This window comes from Bufo bufo, chromosome 9, assembly GCF_905171765.1.
Source record: "Bufo bufo chromosome 9, aBufBuf1.1, whole genome shotgun sequence".
In the NCBI taxonomy this organism is placed as follows: domain Eukaryota; kingdom Metazoa; phylum Chordata; class Amphibia; order Anura; family Bufonidae; genus Bufo; species Bufo bufo.
The window spans coordinates 34324338-34340921 of record NC_053397.1 but is presented as its reverse complement, the minus strand read 5'-3'; the positions used below and the strand labels follow the sequence as shown (position 1 = coordinate 34340921).

The 16584-nt window shown below is 44.7% G+C and overlaps 1 protein-coding gene across 1 annotated transcript in view; it reads right to left on the bottom strand.

Moving 5' to 3' along the window:
• LOC120979106 (peroxisomal acyl-coenzyme A oxidase 2-like) overlaps positions 1–16390 on the bottom strand; it is a 69085-nt gene extending 52695 nt beyond the window's left edge. Inside the window, exons 1-3 of the mRNA XM_040407649.1 lie at positions 16140–16390; positions 10515–10677; positions 1145–1296 (exon numbers count right to left, since the gene is read on the bottom strand). Of these exons, the coding sequence (XP_040263583.1) occupies positions 1145–1296; positions 10515–10677; positions 16140–16284 (460 nt within the window). The 5' untranslated portion in view covers positions 16285–16390. The remainder of the gene's footprint in view (positions 1–1144; positions 1297–10514; positions 10678–16139) is intronic.
• Positions 16391–16584: the final 194 nt, after the last annotated feature.

Sequence of the window (16584 nt, the reverse complement as noted above, 5' to 3'; positions counted from 1 at the left end):
CCATCCACAATATGCAAGCTGAATGGGGGAGAAATGATCGCAATAATGATCATAGTAATGATCAGGACAAATGATTGTAGTAATGATTATTCCTCCCCAATCACTTTTCTTCAGGGTATGTGAAAAGCACCTTTAATACGAGCGAGATCGATGATCTACAAGTCAGCACTCGTTTTAAAGAGGCTTTTTTTTTTTAACACTGCCTCAAGCAAAGTGAATAGGGGAGAAATGATAATTATTACGATCATTCGTCCTCCAGTCAGCTTGCATATTGTTTGCAGTAAATCCCTTGGTTATACAGGTTGATGAACCACCGCATGAAAGATACAGTCACCTGACAAACATCACCCTGTACAACCAGGGGATTTGCTGCCAGCTATATGCAAGATGAATGAGGGATAAATGATCATTATTACGATCATTCCTCCCCATTTGCCTTTCTTCAGGGTATGTGAAAAGCCACTTGAAAACAAGCGCTGATCGATGATATACAAGTTGATTGGCACTCATTTTAAAGAGGCTTTTCACACAGCCTGATGCAAGGTGAATAGGGGAGGAATGATCATTATTATGATCATTCATCCGCCGTGCCTTGCAGCGCTGGGGTCCTAGGTTCGAATCTGACCAAGGACAACATCTTCATGGAGTTTGTATGTTCTCCCCGTGTTTGTGTGGGTTTTCTCCGGGTACTCTGGTTTCCCCCCACACTCAAAAGACATTACGATAGGGAATTTTGATTGTGAGCCCCATTGAGGACAGCATGATGTTCATGTCTGTAAAGCACTGCCGAATATGTCAGCGCTATATAAGTGCGTATAATAAATAAAAAAAAATTTAGCTTGCATATTGCCGACAATATGCAAGCTGAATGGGGGACGAATGATCGTAATAATGATCATTCCGCTCCCATTCCCTTTGCATCAGGTTCACTGTGTGAAATGCCCCTTAAAACGAACGCCAATTGACTTGTATATGATTGATTGCTGCTTGTTCATTGCTTCCTGGTGTAAAAAGAGCCTAGCACATATCGATTGTGATTTAATTACTGTATGTCAAGCACATGACAAATTCAGCTCTGCTACATGTGCAGAGATATTATTGCTAGGATCTAACATCAGCTAGATTGCAAAGAATAACGACTTACCATGTCCTAGTTCAGTCTGTGCGTAGGTTCCTATGATTTTATAATTTTGTGCGAGGGGCAACCACTTAGCAACTTGCTCATCGGAGCCCAGGGCCCTGATCGAATTCACACACAAATTATGTATATTAAGAGCAATTTCTGCTCCTAGCGTCCTGAAATCAGAATAAACGGATTCAGTAAACAAGGCTGGAATCGTAGGTAACAGGAGACGCCTCGCACCAGCACAGGCTCACCATTGTAATCGGGTTTTTTTTTCTTTCCTTTTTTCTTTTCTAATTTAAAGGGAGACTCCATCTTCAGTTATTTTCTGACATTACAATTAATCCTGATCATTCGGAAAGCCTGATGAAAAAGTATACTGTGTCTAACCGGCCTGATCAGAGAGGTCACAGCTTTGGTCTCTAATGAAATCCTATATGACACGAGGCACCTGCTTTTACTTTGCTTTTACTTATTATGTAGTGATTTTAAGTTACATGATCTTTTCTTCTCCATTCAGGACTAAAGCTAGGTTTTGAAGTCTGTGGGTTTCCGGTTTTGGAATAGCAGTGCATTGTGGGAACTTATTGCCCCTACACCTTCAAGAGCGGTTGACTGCCTTCTCCATACACATGCATGCTTTTTTTTTTCCGGACGAGCATGCATGTGTTGTTAACCCCTTAAGGACTCAGCCCTATTTCACCTTAAGGACTTGGCCATTTTTTGCAAATCTGACCAGTGTCACTTTAAGTGCTGATAACTTTAACCCTTTTAATGACCAAAGGTCATTGATGCCCCAGTGTCCAGGTCAAAATTTACAAATCTGACATGCGTCACTTTATGTGGTAATAGCTTTGGAACACTTTTACTTATCCAAGCCATTTTGAGAATGTTTTCTCGTGACACATTGTACTTCATGATAGTCATAAATTTGAGTCAATATATATCACCTTTATTTATGAAAAAATCCCAAATTTACCAAAAATTTTAAAAAATTAGCAATTTTCTAAATTTCAATTTCTCTGCTTCTAAAACAGAAAGTGATACCTCATAAAATATTTATTACATAACATTCCCCATATGTCTACTTTATGTTGGCATCATTTTGGAAATGTTATTTTATTTTTTTAGGACGTTACAAGGCTTAGAAGTTTAGAAGCAATTCTTAAAATTTTTAAGAAAATTTCCAAAACCCACTTTTTAATAAAGGACCAGCTCAGGTCTGAAGTCACTTTGTGGGGCTTACATAGTGGAAACCCCTCATAAATAGAGATGAGCGAACTTCTGTTTTAAGTTCGGCGTCTAAAGTTCGGCTTCCGGTTAGCGGAGGATCCCGATATGGATTCCGAATTCCGTTGTGGTCCGTGGTAGCGGAATCAATAATGACCATTATTGATTCCGCTACCACGGACCACAACGGAATTCGGAATTCATATCGGGATCCTCCGCTAACCGGAAGCCGAACTTTAGACGCCGAACTTAAAACAGAAGTTCGCTCATCTCTACTCATAAATGACCCGATTGTAGAAACTACACCCCTCAAGTTACTTAAAACCAATTTTACAAACGTTATTAACCCTTTAGGTGTTCCACAAGAATTAAAGGAAAATGGAGATGAAATTTCTAAATTTCACTTTTTTAGCAGATTTTCTATTTTATTACATTTTTTTCTTTAACACATTAAGGGTTAACAGCCAAACAAAACTCAATATTTATTACTCAGATTCTGCGGTTTACAGAAACACCCCACATGTGGTCGTAAACTGATGTAAGGGCGCACGGCAGGGCGCAGAAGGAAAGGAACACCGTATGGTTTTTGGAAGGCAGATTTTGCTGGATTGGTTTTCTGAACGCCATATGTTTTTTATTTTTCTACCGATCGTCTTGTGCAGGGGCTCGTTTTTTGCAGAAAGAGTTGAAGTTTTTATTGGTACCATTTTTGGGTACATATGATTTTTTGATCATTCATTATTACACTTTATGGGGCAAGGTGGCAAAAAAATTGGCTGTTTTGGAACAGTTTTTTTTTTTTTTTTTACAGCGTTCATCTGAGGGGTTAGGTCATGTGACAGTTTTATAGAGCAGATCGTTACAGACATGGCAATACCCAATATGTATACTTTTTCTTATTTATTTAAGTTTAAGGCTGGTTTCATACAGGCGTTGCGGGAAAATGTGCGGGTGCGTTGCGGGAACACCTGCGATTTTTCCGCGCGAGTGCAAAACATTGTAATGCGTTTTGCATGTGCGTGAGAAAAATCGCGCATGTTTGGTACCCACAGAAGTTCGGGCTTGGAATCGGTGTTCTGTAGATTGTATTATTTTCCCTTATAACATGGTTATAAGGGAAAATAATAGCATTCTGAATACAGAATGCAAAGTAAAACAGCGCTGGAGGGGTTAAAAAAATAAAAATAAAATTTAACTCACCTTAGTCCACTTGATCGCGGCCCGGTGTTCTATGAATAAACCTTAAGTTATAACCAAACCTTAAGTCAGCTGATTTAAGTGGGCTCGCCGGGGGTGTGCACACAAACGGAGGTCTGAAGAAACCTTAACTCTCATTCAGCCCTATTTACTTCACGTGCACGCGCGGCACGTATCGCACGGGGGTATGAGGAAACCTTAATGAGGAAACCTTAAGTGGCAAGGGGTTATGAGCTCACATTGCACGTGGGTATGAAGAAAACTTAAGAGGCACGGGGTTATGAGAGGCGCGGGAGGCGCGGGGATCACACGGGCACGGGTGTATGAATAAACCTTAAGTCATTCAGCCCGATTTACTTTACACGTGCACGCGCGGCACGTGCTGACACTGCGCGGCCACCCTATAACTGATTATGTTAATGAAATGATTATATGTTAATTAGCGTTACACACCGCGCATGCGCTAAGCGGCAATTTTAAAATTTAAGACACACACAGTAGAATGTCAGTTTCAGAACTTGCGCAGTGTCAGTGTCGGGCTGAATGACAAAGGGTTTCTATCACTTCGTTTCACCTATTTAGCTTTCAGACACTAGCGATCCGCTAGTGTCTGCTTTATCTAACCATCCTAATATAAGAGCTTATTGTCCTGCCGTTTAGCTAAAAAAAGAACTTATATAGATATGCAAATGAGCCTCTAGGTGCTATGGGGGCGTGATTAGCACCTAGAGGCTCCGTCTACCTTAACAAACTGCCGCCGCCCAGCGCGTCCCTCCAGCCCGCCCATCTCCTCCGGAATGCGATGCTCCTTGTGCGCGTCTGTATTCGGCGCATGCGCAGTGAATGTCTGACCGCTTCCCTGCTCAGACATCTCCACTGCGCCTGTTCCTCTGAGCACTATGATGTCATCGGCGCAGGCGCAGTGGAGATGTCTGAGCAGGGAAGCGATCAGACATTCACTGCGCATGCGCCGAATACGAGGAGCATCGCATTCCGGAGGAGATGGGCGGGCTGGAGGGACGCGCTGGGCGGCGGCAGTTTGTTAAGGTAGACGGAGCCTCTAGGTGCTAATCACGCCCCCATAGCACCTAGAGGCTCATTTGCATATCTATATAAGTTCTTTTTTTAGCTAAACGGCAGGACAATAAGCTCTTATATTAGGATGGTTAGATAAAGCAGACACTAGCGGATCGCTAGTGTCTGAAAGCTAAATAGGTGAAACGAAGTGATAGAAACCCTTTAAGGTTTATTCATACACCCGTGCCCGTGTGATCCCCGCGCCTCTCATAACCCCGTAAATAGGGCTGAATGAGAGAGGTTTCTTCAGACCTCCATTTGTTTGCGCATGCGCTGAATACCAGTCTCGGCGTAGTGCGCTTGCGCCGAAGAACACACCCCCGGCGAGCCCACTTAAATCAGCTGACTTAAGGTTTGGTTATAACTTAAGGTTTATTCATAGAACACCGGCATCTACTTCTGTCTCCTTTGTTAGGACCTTTGATGACGTCACTCCAGTCATCACATGATCCATCACCATGGTAAAAGATCATGTGACGTACCATGTGATGACCGGAGTGACGTCATCAAAGGTCCTGTAACTGTATTTAATGCTCACCACAGGTCCTATTCAACAAAGGAGACACAAGGAGATGCCGGGCTACGCGATCAAGTGGACTAAGGTGAGTTAATTTTTTTTAATTTATTTTTTAACCCCTCCAGCCCTATTTTACTTTGCATTCTGTATTCAGAATGCTATTATTTTCCCTTATAACCATGTTATAAGGGAAAATAATAATGATCGGGTCTCCATCCCGATCGTCTCCTAGCAACCGTGCGTAAAAATTGCACCACATCCGCACTTGCTGCGATTTTCACGCAACGCATAAGTGATGGGTTAAAATCACCGCTCATCTGAACAGCCCCATAGAAATGAATGGGTCGGTATTCAGTGCGGGTGCAATGCGTTCACCTCACGCATCGCATCCGCGCGGAATACTCGCCCGTGTGAAAGGGGCCTTACACAATAATAGCATTTCTGAAACCAAAAAAATGATGTTTTAGTGTCTCCATAGTCTGAGAGCCATAGCTTTTTTATTTTTTGGGCGATTGTCTTAAATATGGGCTCATTTTTTGCGGGATGAGGTAACGGTTTGATTGGTACTATTTTGGGGTATATACGCCTTTTTGATCGCTTGGTGTTGCACTTTTTGTGATGTAAGGTGACAAAAATAGCATATTTTTTTACACCGTTTTTATTTTTTATGGTGTTTATTGGACGAGGTTGATGATGTGATATATTTATATAGATGGTCGTTACGGACGCGGTGACACCTAATATGTGTGGTTTTTGTTTGGTTTTTTGGTTTTTTTTTATAGGAAAAGGCAACTTATTTTTTACATTTTTATTTATTTATCTTTACTTTTATTATTTTCACTTTTTTTTTTATCAGTTCCCTCTTGGATCTTGAAGATCCAGTGGGGCTGATGGTTGTACTATACTTTGCAATGCTCTTGCATTGCAAAGTATAATACAATCAGATGCCCTGTAGGTGGCAGCACCGGACGCCTTTGCCATGGCAACCGGACGCCTTTGCAAAGCGTCCGGTTGCCATGGCAACCATCGGGCGCTGCGATCGCAGCAGCCCTGATGGTTGAGAGAGGGAGCCCCCTCCCTCTATTAACCCCATGGATGCCGCTACTTCACCGGAAGGCAGCGCGATGCCTTCCTTAGACATCGCGCTGCCTTCCATGCCATCGGGTCCCCCCCACAGCCGCATGGGGACCCGATGGCACCACCGACTACCGCCGCAACCGCAGGTAAAAGCCGCAAACCGCAGGTCTGAATTGACTGGCGGTTTGCGGCGATCGCCGATATGGGGGGGTCACATGACCCCCCCCCGGCGTTGTGACAGGATGCCCGCTGAATGATTTCAGCGGGCATCCTGTCACAATTAACCCCCGCCGCGCCGCAACCGCCGGTGCGTCATGGGTCCTTAAGGACTCGGGAAACATGCCGTACCGGTACGTCATGCGTCCCTAAGGGGTTAAAGAAACTGCTGCCAGACACCTCTAACCAAAAGAATCGGACGTTAACATTCAGTTGGCCCGATCCAACATCATATTTTGGAGGACAGTTGGGAGGTCCCCATACGTTAACTAGTGGTCTATCCCCGCCCAAATCAGCACGTTTGACAGGCCACAATCTAATGTGCATGGGGCCTTAAAAGGGGTGTCTAGCTTTCAAGCACTTTTGGGCAGCCCCTCACCAATGTGTTTGCGTTCCAGTCCCAGCTTGTAAACTTATGAACAGACAGGGCTCACATGTGCTGCTGCAGCCAATGACTGGTTGCAGTGGTCATGAGTCACCCAAGCGGCAGTTACTGGCTGCAGCGGCACATGTGACCCAGTCCAGTCCAGAGTTTAACGAGCTGGGACCAGAGCGCAATGAACACAGTGGTTTACTAAAGGAGCTGGAACTAAGTGGTGGGGAGCAGGTAAGTACGCCTCCCTCCACAGGTCCAGCAGGAAAGGGGTTTCGCTGCCCAAAAGTGTGTAAAAGCTTGCCAACCCCTTTAGGCTGCTACCTGTTTGACAATTAAAAAAAACAGCCATGTAAATTAGTGAATTAAATGATATAAAATAACATAAAAATAAAAAATTATTATTTTAATACATTTATATCTATATCAATTGGTAATGAGGTGAAAGGAGGCCATGTTTTTCAAATGTGTAACGCCCCAGAGTGGCATTATCACCTTTTACGCCTTTCCACTATCTTCTATGGTTGACACAACATCATTCTATGCATTTTTCTCCTGATACTGCAAATGTGTGTGTATTCATTTCTATGTAACTGTTACGTTTATATGTAATGTGCCTGGTTCACAAGCAGATGGCGGCAGTAATGGCAGAGCTAGTTTACCTGGAATGGAGCTTTTCTTTCCATTCTAGCTCTCTCTTTAGAGGAAGGAGTTTAGTTAGTGAAAGTCAGTCTAGCCTCCCCTTCTAGGGGAGAGGTGGTGTTGAGAGGACCCCCTGCAAGAGGGAGGTTGTGCTGAAGAGAGCTCATCCCTTCTGGGCGAGCCCTGCCTAGGCCAGCAGAGCATCATCAGCTCTGCTGGAACAAGAGAAAAGAGCCTCAGAGAAGCCAGGAGGAAAGGTTCCCTGGATAAAGATAAAGATAAAGATAAAGATAAAGACAGAGTGAGAGTACAGCAAGTTAAGTACAGCAGAAAGGAAAAGTTTATATTTAATCCTGACAGCACAGCAGAGCTAGAGAGCAGTTGGTGTAACAGAGCTGAGTTTGTTTGCCTGCCAGAATTCATGCCAAAGCTTGCTGGTGACCAAGATAAAGTTGGAAGATTGTTGCCTGATACAAGTTTATTTAAGTAAAGCTGCTGTTCAATGTTATGTTATATTAAGTCTGGACTTCATTTCTTTAATTATTCCTTCACCAACTATTCATCTTAGTTGCCCAGCTGCGGATGACCACGTCTGGGGTTCCAGTGTATCCAGGTCGGAGCACCGTGACAAGTGCACAGCCACACCTAAAGGGACATTATAGGCAACCCTTAAACCACTCTGGCATTCCTACACCTGGGTATCACTATCTCCATCTACTTAGGGAGACTCCGTCCCTCGTTGCTGAAATGCAACTGGCATCACGACAAACTCTTAACAACTCATAACACCTTAAAGGGACTCCCCCGCCGGCGTGTTCCTCGTGGTTACTGCAAATGCAAAAACTGTGAAACGGCGCCCTTTCTTTATAATCCGCTTACCGAAACATTATCATAATGGATCAGCACTCCTTTCAATAATTGGTAAAAATGAAATGGTAAGAATTTACAATGAAATTATTTTCATTCTCAAGTCATAATGCGGTAATTAATGCCCCTGGGGTTTTCTTATATTAAAAAGACACCAATTTACTAGAAAAACACGAGGTAAATGACATATATTCTTTCTAAATGTAAAATACGCTGACTGTTTTGAAATGTTACGTTTTTGGTTGTCCAGGATCAAAAGTCTTCGTGTTCCCCTCCGCCGTGAACACCAGGAACCAGGCTCGGACTGGCCCACAGGGTTACAGGTGAATCCCCCGGTGGGCCCCTGAGCAAGGTGGGTCCCTAGTCCCCCACCCCCTGCACAAGTGGCACATAACACAGTAGACTTACTGCACTACAGACATATATTCAATGTACAACACCTCAACCAGCCGATGTTCATATAAAAACTTTATAGATTTTTAAAGAAAAACTTACCAGTTTATTATTATAGACACGATCAGAGCTGAGATGACTTCAGGGTATAGAGGAACGCTACCAGTGTCCTCTTCTTCCCAGGACCTACCTTCTCAAAGTTGCTGCAGGGACCCCTATATTCAATCATCCGGTAGCATCTTGCTGCTGTGTGAGCAGGTAATATTTGAATGTATCCGTACAGTTGGCCCCCAAAATAAATTTCACTGGTAAGCCCTAGGCACCCCAGTCCGACACTGCCGGGAGCCATCAGGTTTCCCTTTAAGGGTATATTCACACTGTGCGTATTACGAGCTGAAAGTCCGCAGCATGATACAGTACCAACTAAGCGGATGAGATTTATTTTCCAAGTGGAAATTGACCTGCGGAGCGGATTTCAATATCCAGAACTGATTGCAAAGGGTGAAATCTGCACAATGGAGAGGGAGAGATCTATGGCAAATCCGCGAAAACCGCATAAAAAAAATAAAACTGTCTAAACCGCACTGCTGTGAGCATACTGCGAATGTACGCTGTGCGGATTTGTATGCGGAAAATCCACGTGAAAACCGAGAAACACCGCACATAAATCCACATTCTTTATCGCGGTTTTTGGTGTGGAAATGCCGCAAAATCCAAATCAAATTGTCCGATTTGCTGTGTATTTGAACACCCCTATTAGGGTCTATGAGAAAAAACCGCATCACATCAGCTGCACAAGAAATTGACGTGCCACAGATTTTAAAAGCTGCAGTGGAGATCAATTTCCGCACGTACGCAATTTGCAACGTGTAAAAAAATAAAAAATCGCATCAACTTTGCTGGTACTGTATTATGATCTCCGCATGAAAATCTGTGCAGAAAATCCATTGTGCGTGTATACATACCCTAAAGGTGACATGACTCGTGTCACTGCTGAGGCCAGTCATTGGCGCGTGTGACCCTATCCGTGCAGAAGCCGATAGGCAGGGACCAGAGTGGCGGAAAGCAGGTGCCTATAGATCTTTTCACATGTACCGCTGTGGGGTGGGATGAATTTTTCTAAAAAATCCAGCGCAACCCATTTTTTTTATTAGATTTGTGAGAATCCTGTGAAAATTAAAGGGGAGCGCCCCCCACCCCTCTTTCCTAAAGTTATGACCTGATTGGTTGGGTTGCAAACTTATATGGTCAAGTGGCAAAATTGTCGAAGATTTTTATGGTGTGCGACAACTTACAGAAGAACACACGCAGATGGGGTTTTCTAGGTATTGGAAAAAATCTGGACGAAATCCAGGGCCTGCTCTACGGGTGGAAATTTAGCAGATTTTCAGAAAGGATTTCACCTTTTGTAATGCAAAGTGTGAAAATCTGCGACAAAATTTGAGGAGGAAAATTGCTGCCCTAAGGCCCCTTTAACACGGGTGAGAGTTCCGTGCGGGTGCAATGCGTGAGGTGAACGCATTGCACCCGCACTGAATCTGGACCCATTCACTCCAATGGGGCTGTGCACATGAGCAGCGATTTTCACGCAACGCACCCGCATCTTGTCCGGCCCTCACACGTGACCGGCCCTCCGGCCAGTGTGAAGGAGGCCTAAGAACACGAAGACTCCGCAGTGTCCTGACCTTCACTGCGCGAGTATCCTGGAGGACTCCTACATGAATTAAGTACACTGGAAATCTCCATTTTCCTGCACGTCATCCCTTCACCACGGATCATACGTAAACATCTAGAGAAATAACCTGAATATGAGTTCATTTTCCGGACAGTTTTCCTCCCATCCCATTTCCTTCATCTTCTTCTTCATGTGGAAAGCGTTTCTGATGGCTCCTTCGTATCTCTCAGAGCGGGTCTTGAAGTACAGATATTCTCGGCTGAAGACAGGGTCCTTGACAATGGCGTCCACTAGGGAAATCAGAGCAGAGATGGGTGACCGTTATCATTTATAGAAAGTGAAATATGAAGAAAATATTCAAGAAAATGGATTTACGTAATCACCAAGGCCAAGAGACCAAAAAATAGAAAGGATCTAAAAAGCACCGTTCACCTCATTCTCCTTCATTCACACGGATGGTGTCCGTGTAGCATCCGCTTTTTTTGCTGACTGATCAACTTCAATGGTTCCATGGTCCACCTTTGTGGACAAGAATAGAGCATGTTGTATCTTCTGCTGAACGGACATACGGATGGGGAAAGCACACAGATACAGTCCTGATCAAAAGTTTAAGACCACTTGAAAAATGGCAAAAATCATATTTAGCATGGCTGGATCTTAACAAGGTTCCAAGTAGAGCTTCAACATGCAACAAGAAGAAATGGGAGTGAGACAAAACATTTTTTGAGCATTCAATTTAATGAAAACAACGAATAAACTGAAACAGGCTGTTTTTCAGCTGATCAAAAGTTTAGGACCACACCTCCAAAAAAAAAATAAGCCTCCCCAAAACAGAAATCCAACTTCCAAACATGAACTAAGTAATGAGTAGCTCCGTCGTTATTGTTTATCACTTCAAAAATCCGTTTCGGCATGCTTGATGCAAGCTTTTCCATGAGGTGAGTGGGAACATTTCTCCAAGTGGTGAAGACGGCCGCACGAAGGCCATCTACTATCTGGAACTGTTGTCCATTTTTGTAAACTTCCCTTGCCATCCATCCCCAAAGGTTCTCAATTGGATTTAGATCAGGGGAACACGCAGGATGGGCCAAAAGAGTGATGTTATTCTCCTGGAAGAAGTCCCTTGTCCTGCGGCCATTGTGTACTGTAGCTTTGTCCTGTTGAAAAACCCAGTGGTTACCACACAAACGAGGGCCCTCAGTCATGAGGAATGCTTTCTGCAACATCTGGACATAGCCAGCGGCCGTTTGACACCCCTGCACTTCCTGAAGCTCCATTGTTCCACTAAAGGAAAAAGCACCCCAGACCATTATGGCGCCCCCTCCACTGTGGCGCGTAGAAAACATCTCAGGTGGGATCTGCTTGCCATGCCAGTAACGTTGGAAACCATCAGGACCATCAAGGTTAAATTTTTTCTCATCAGAGAATAAAACTTTCTTCCACCTTTGAATGTCCCATGTTTGGTGCTCTCTTGCAAAGTCCAAACGAGCAGTTCTGTGGCGTTCAAGGAGACGAGGTCTTTGAAGACTTTTTTTGTTATGGAAGCCCTTCAGTCTCAGATGCTGTCTGATGGTTATGGGGCTGCAGTCAGCACCAGTAAGGGCCTTAATTTGGGTCGAGGATCGTCCAGTGTCTTGACGGACAGCCAATTGGATCCTCCGGCTCAGTGCTGATGAAATTTTTTGGGGTCTTCCACTTTACTTTTTTGTTCCATAACCCTCAGGATCATTTAAGAAATTCCAAATGACTGTCTTACTGCGTCCCACCTCAGCAGCGATGGCGCGCTGTGAGAGACCCTGCTTATGCAGTTCAACAACCCGACCACGTTCAAAAAGGGAGAGTTTTTTTGCCTTTGCCATCACAACGTGTGACTATCTGACAGAAAATGACAATGAATCCACATCTTTGCACAGATTTGGCCTTTTAAAGGTATCTGGTCCTAAAATTTGGATCAGCTGAAAAACAGCCTGTTTCAGTTTAATCGTTATTTTCAATTAATTGAATGCTCAAAAAATGTTTTGTCTCACTCTCATTTCTTCTTGTTGCATGTTGAAGCTCTACTTGGAACCCTATTAAGATCCAGCCATGCTAAATATGATTTTTTGCCATTTTTCAAGTGGTCTTAAACTTTTCATCAGGACTGTACCGTCTGCATCCATATGTCCGTTCCGCAAAAGATGTCCTATACCCCAAAATGGGTCTTCAGAAATGGATGTCAATACGGACATGACACGGACGACATCCACATTTTGCGGATGAGAGTTTTGCAGACCACAAAATACATACGGTCGTGTGAATGTGTAACATCTCAGAGTTATGTTACTAAACACTTTAACCCCGCTACAACATGTTAAGTGTATTTATCTTGTCACCTGGTATAATCTAACATTGCATCCTTCATTATGTGCATTTTCTATGCCTGTTTCATATATTTGCTGTAATTTCCATGTACACCAGCAGGTGGCAGCAATGTTAGCAGGTCTCTAGTGTCAGTTTAGTGTTTTTAAACTGGAATAGTTCATTCCAGCTTAGCTCCCCCCTTTTTGAGCAAAAGTGGGCTGGCCCATGTCCTGTCTCATGGAGAGGAAGGGGAGTTCTAGTTAGTGTGCCAGCTACCCCTGCTAGGGGAAGGCTGTGCTGGTAGGAGCTCCCAGTTCTAGGGATCCCAACTCTGATCGTGCCTCGGCTGAGGCCAAAGATCTCCATTCCCAGTCTGAGCCCTTCAGCCTCAACTGGTGACAAGCAAGCAGCCACCTCCAGTCCTCCAGGAAGAGCCATTCCCTGTGAGCATAACTGTGAGTACTTATCCAGAGACCAGGAGAAGCCAAATTCCCCCTCAGCTAGTCAGGCCCATACCAAGCAGAAGATAGACAGAGCAGAAGACAGATTCCTGCCATATTCTCCAGGCACATGATAGGAGCAGAAGAGATATTGATCCCTGCCATACATTGCCAATACCTGCTGGGACCCAAGACTATTGCTGTACCTCATATGGATTAATGCTGCCTTTAGTAAAGACGAGTTGGATTATATCTCAAGTCTGGATCTAATTTACTGCTACCAAAATCCTCAATTACTCCTACTAGCAACACTCATTTATTGCAAGTGAGCCAGTATCCAGGAGTCCAGCCGTACCCAGGTAGGAGACACCGTTGACATTACACAGAGACATTATCCCCACTCTGGCATTCCTCACTTGGTACGCGAGTTGCAACACCTTAAAGGGCCCCGAGACTGTAACCTGCGTGCATTGCAATTGGCGTCACAAAAAAAAAAAAAGCTTAACTATTATTTATACCTGCACCAGTGTGCATTAGTCAAACCCGGCTTACTGCAAATGCACCCCAGGCTTCATGCGTATGGACGCACTGCAGCTTTATTTAGTACGGAACCGTAATTAGGCAGCCATTCACACTGTACTGTCATAGGAGCAGCTGCGCTCTATAGTACGAGCTTATACAGCAGATTGCTTGTACGTTGTGATAATGCTAATTTACCTGCAGTCCTATGTAAAACCATAGATAACCTATCAACATGTATTTTGCCTAATGACAAACGTAGCTCTGCTACATCTGTATCTGCGTATATTATGATGGCGAACCTTTTAGAGACCGAGTGCCCAAACTGCAACCCAAAATCCACTTATTTATCGCAAAGTGCCAACTCGGCAACGTAACGTGAATACTACAGTCCAGTATAGTATATCTTCCATGTACTTTATCATTTAGCTACAATACCCTGCCTACATTCAATGTGCTGCCTGTGCCGTCCATGGCGCGCCCTGCGCTGATGAGTGACAGGAAAAGTCTAGGGCATATTGGTACACCATAGACTTTTTCCAGGGTGCGGGTGCCCACAGAGAGGGCTCTGAGTGCCACCTCTCGCACCCGTGCCATATAATGACATTTTGCTCACACGTTCCTATAAAATAAAAATAAAATAACGTTTTCCACTGAACGCATACAAATGTCACACCGACGTATGCGACTTTGGCGTGCTTCCTGCAATTTACAACCTACCTGAAGGGTAGATGCACACGGCAGTGTAGTTTCTGCGGATTTTCCCCGCATGAGCCGCTTGTGGATTTTGACTGATTTGCACCCGGTCCCAGCTTTGACATTGAAAAGGGTGAAATCTGCACAAAAAATCCACACGCAACACTCGACATGCTGCGGGTTTCAAAATCCACACGGCAGGTCAATTTCTGCATCGAGTACATGAGATTTTGAAAATCTCATCTCACTTAGCTGGGACGGTATTACACCGCGTGTGCATATACCGCTAAAGCAGGGAGCAGCAACCTCCGGCACTCCAGCTACTGTGAAACTACAACTCCCAGCATGCACACTTAGGGCTCATTCACGCAATCATGCCGTGTTTTGCGGTCTGCAAATTGCGGATCCGCAAAACGCGGATGCCGCCCATGTGCCTTCTGCAATTTGTGGAACGGAACAGGAGGCCCATTCTACAAATTGGACAAGAATAGGACGACTCATAATTTTTGCGGGGCCACGGAACGGAGCAACAGATGCTGTCCGCATCTTTTGCGGCCCCATTGAAGTGAATAGGTCCGCACCCCAGCCGCAAAAAATGCGGCTCGGATGCAGACCAAAACCACGGTCGTGTGAATGAGCCCTTACTCACTCATTCTTGTAACTCTTATGGCTCATGCCCACAACCGCATCCATCTTGCAGTCTGTAAAACACGGAACCCGGCCGTGTGCATGCCACCATTTTTTTTTCCCTTCAAACTACTGTAGGAACATCCCATCCTTGTCCACACAATGGACAAGAATAGAACGGGTTACATTTTTTTTTCTGGGCCACGGAACGGATAAGGACAGCACATGGTTTCGCCGCCTGCATCTTTTGCAATGAATGGGTCCGCGCCCGCATCCCATCCGTAAGAAAAGCGGATCAGATCTGGACTGAACATACAGTCGTGTGCATGAGCCGTTATAGAAGTGAAAGGAGGATTCTGGGAGTAGTCGTTTCAGAACAGCTGGAGTGCCAGAGGTTGCGGATAGTGTTGAGCGAACTTGTGTTTTCAAGTTCGGCGTATCTAAGAATTCTGGACCGTGGTAGCGGAATCCATAACGGAATTCTGAGATAACCCGAACCTTGTATGCCGAACTTGAAAACACAAGTTCGCTCATCCCTACTTGCTGATCCCTGCCACTTGCACACAGGTGTGGGTGAACGGATATGAGATCCGCATGAATTTCCGCGTGGATATATGTTCGTTTCTGCAGCATATTCGTACTAAAATCCACAATGTCTAATTGCACTTTTTTGTGCAAATTTGCCCCGGATCTCACCCTTCCATTGAAAAGGGTAAAATCCGCAGCTAAAACTGCAAAGGTAATGGACATGCTTTAAACTTGAAAATCCGCACTGGAAAAACCTGCAAAGTGTACTGTACATGGGATCTGTGTAATCTCATACACTGCTGGTACTGTACTACGCTGCAGGGTTTTTCGCACTGGATTCTGCACAGAAAAACCGCCTGTATTCCACAACGTGTGCAGGTGGCCTAAGTGACCAACTACTCTCACCGGGCATAGGCTGAACAGCGCTTTCTGGCTTAGGAACGGTTGCAAATGTTTCATAAATTGGAATGCATGCAAGAGAGAATTAGTCTAGGCGTGTGCGTAATACAACTACAAGTTCAGCTCTGCTATATCCGTATATATTACTTAACAAAACTCCAGATACCCAGTGTATTAAAAGAGGAGCACAAAGGAGCCCTTACCTACTGCTCTCCTAAAGCGAGTCTCCTCCACACCTCCATCCAGAATGTTAGTAAGGGCCTCCACATTGAAGGAAGGGCTTCCCCTCTCGCTGCTGAGGTCAGGGTTAGGGTCTCTCCCTGCAGCGCTCGTTTTCCACCAGGCCATAGTGCACTGTGTACAGGGATCTGGGGTCTTCCTTGCACTGGTCACACTGACACTGCCTGGATGGTAGCTCTGCACAGGCTCTAAGTAGTCAGAAGTCTGATCTGAGGGCGGGATATGATCTGCAACTAAAAGGAATTGTCCTCCCTGATGCTAATGTGCAGGGCTGGGGGGGTAGGACCTCACATGGGAGCACAGCTATGCTCCTGTGTCAGTGCAGGGAGGCGTGCACTGGGGTAACTCTTTCTAGATCAGACTTGTAAGTTGCAAAACCTCTTGAAAAATTCTACAGAGATTCATGAA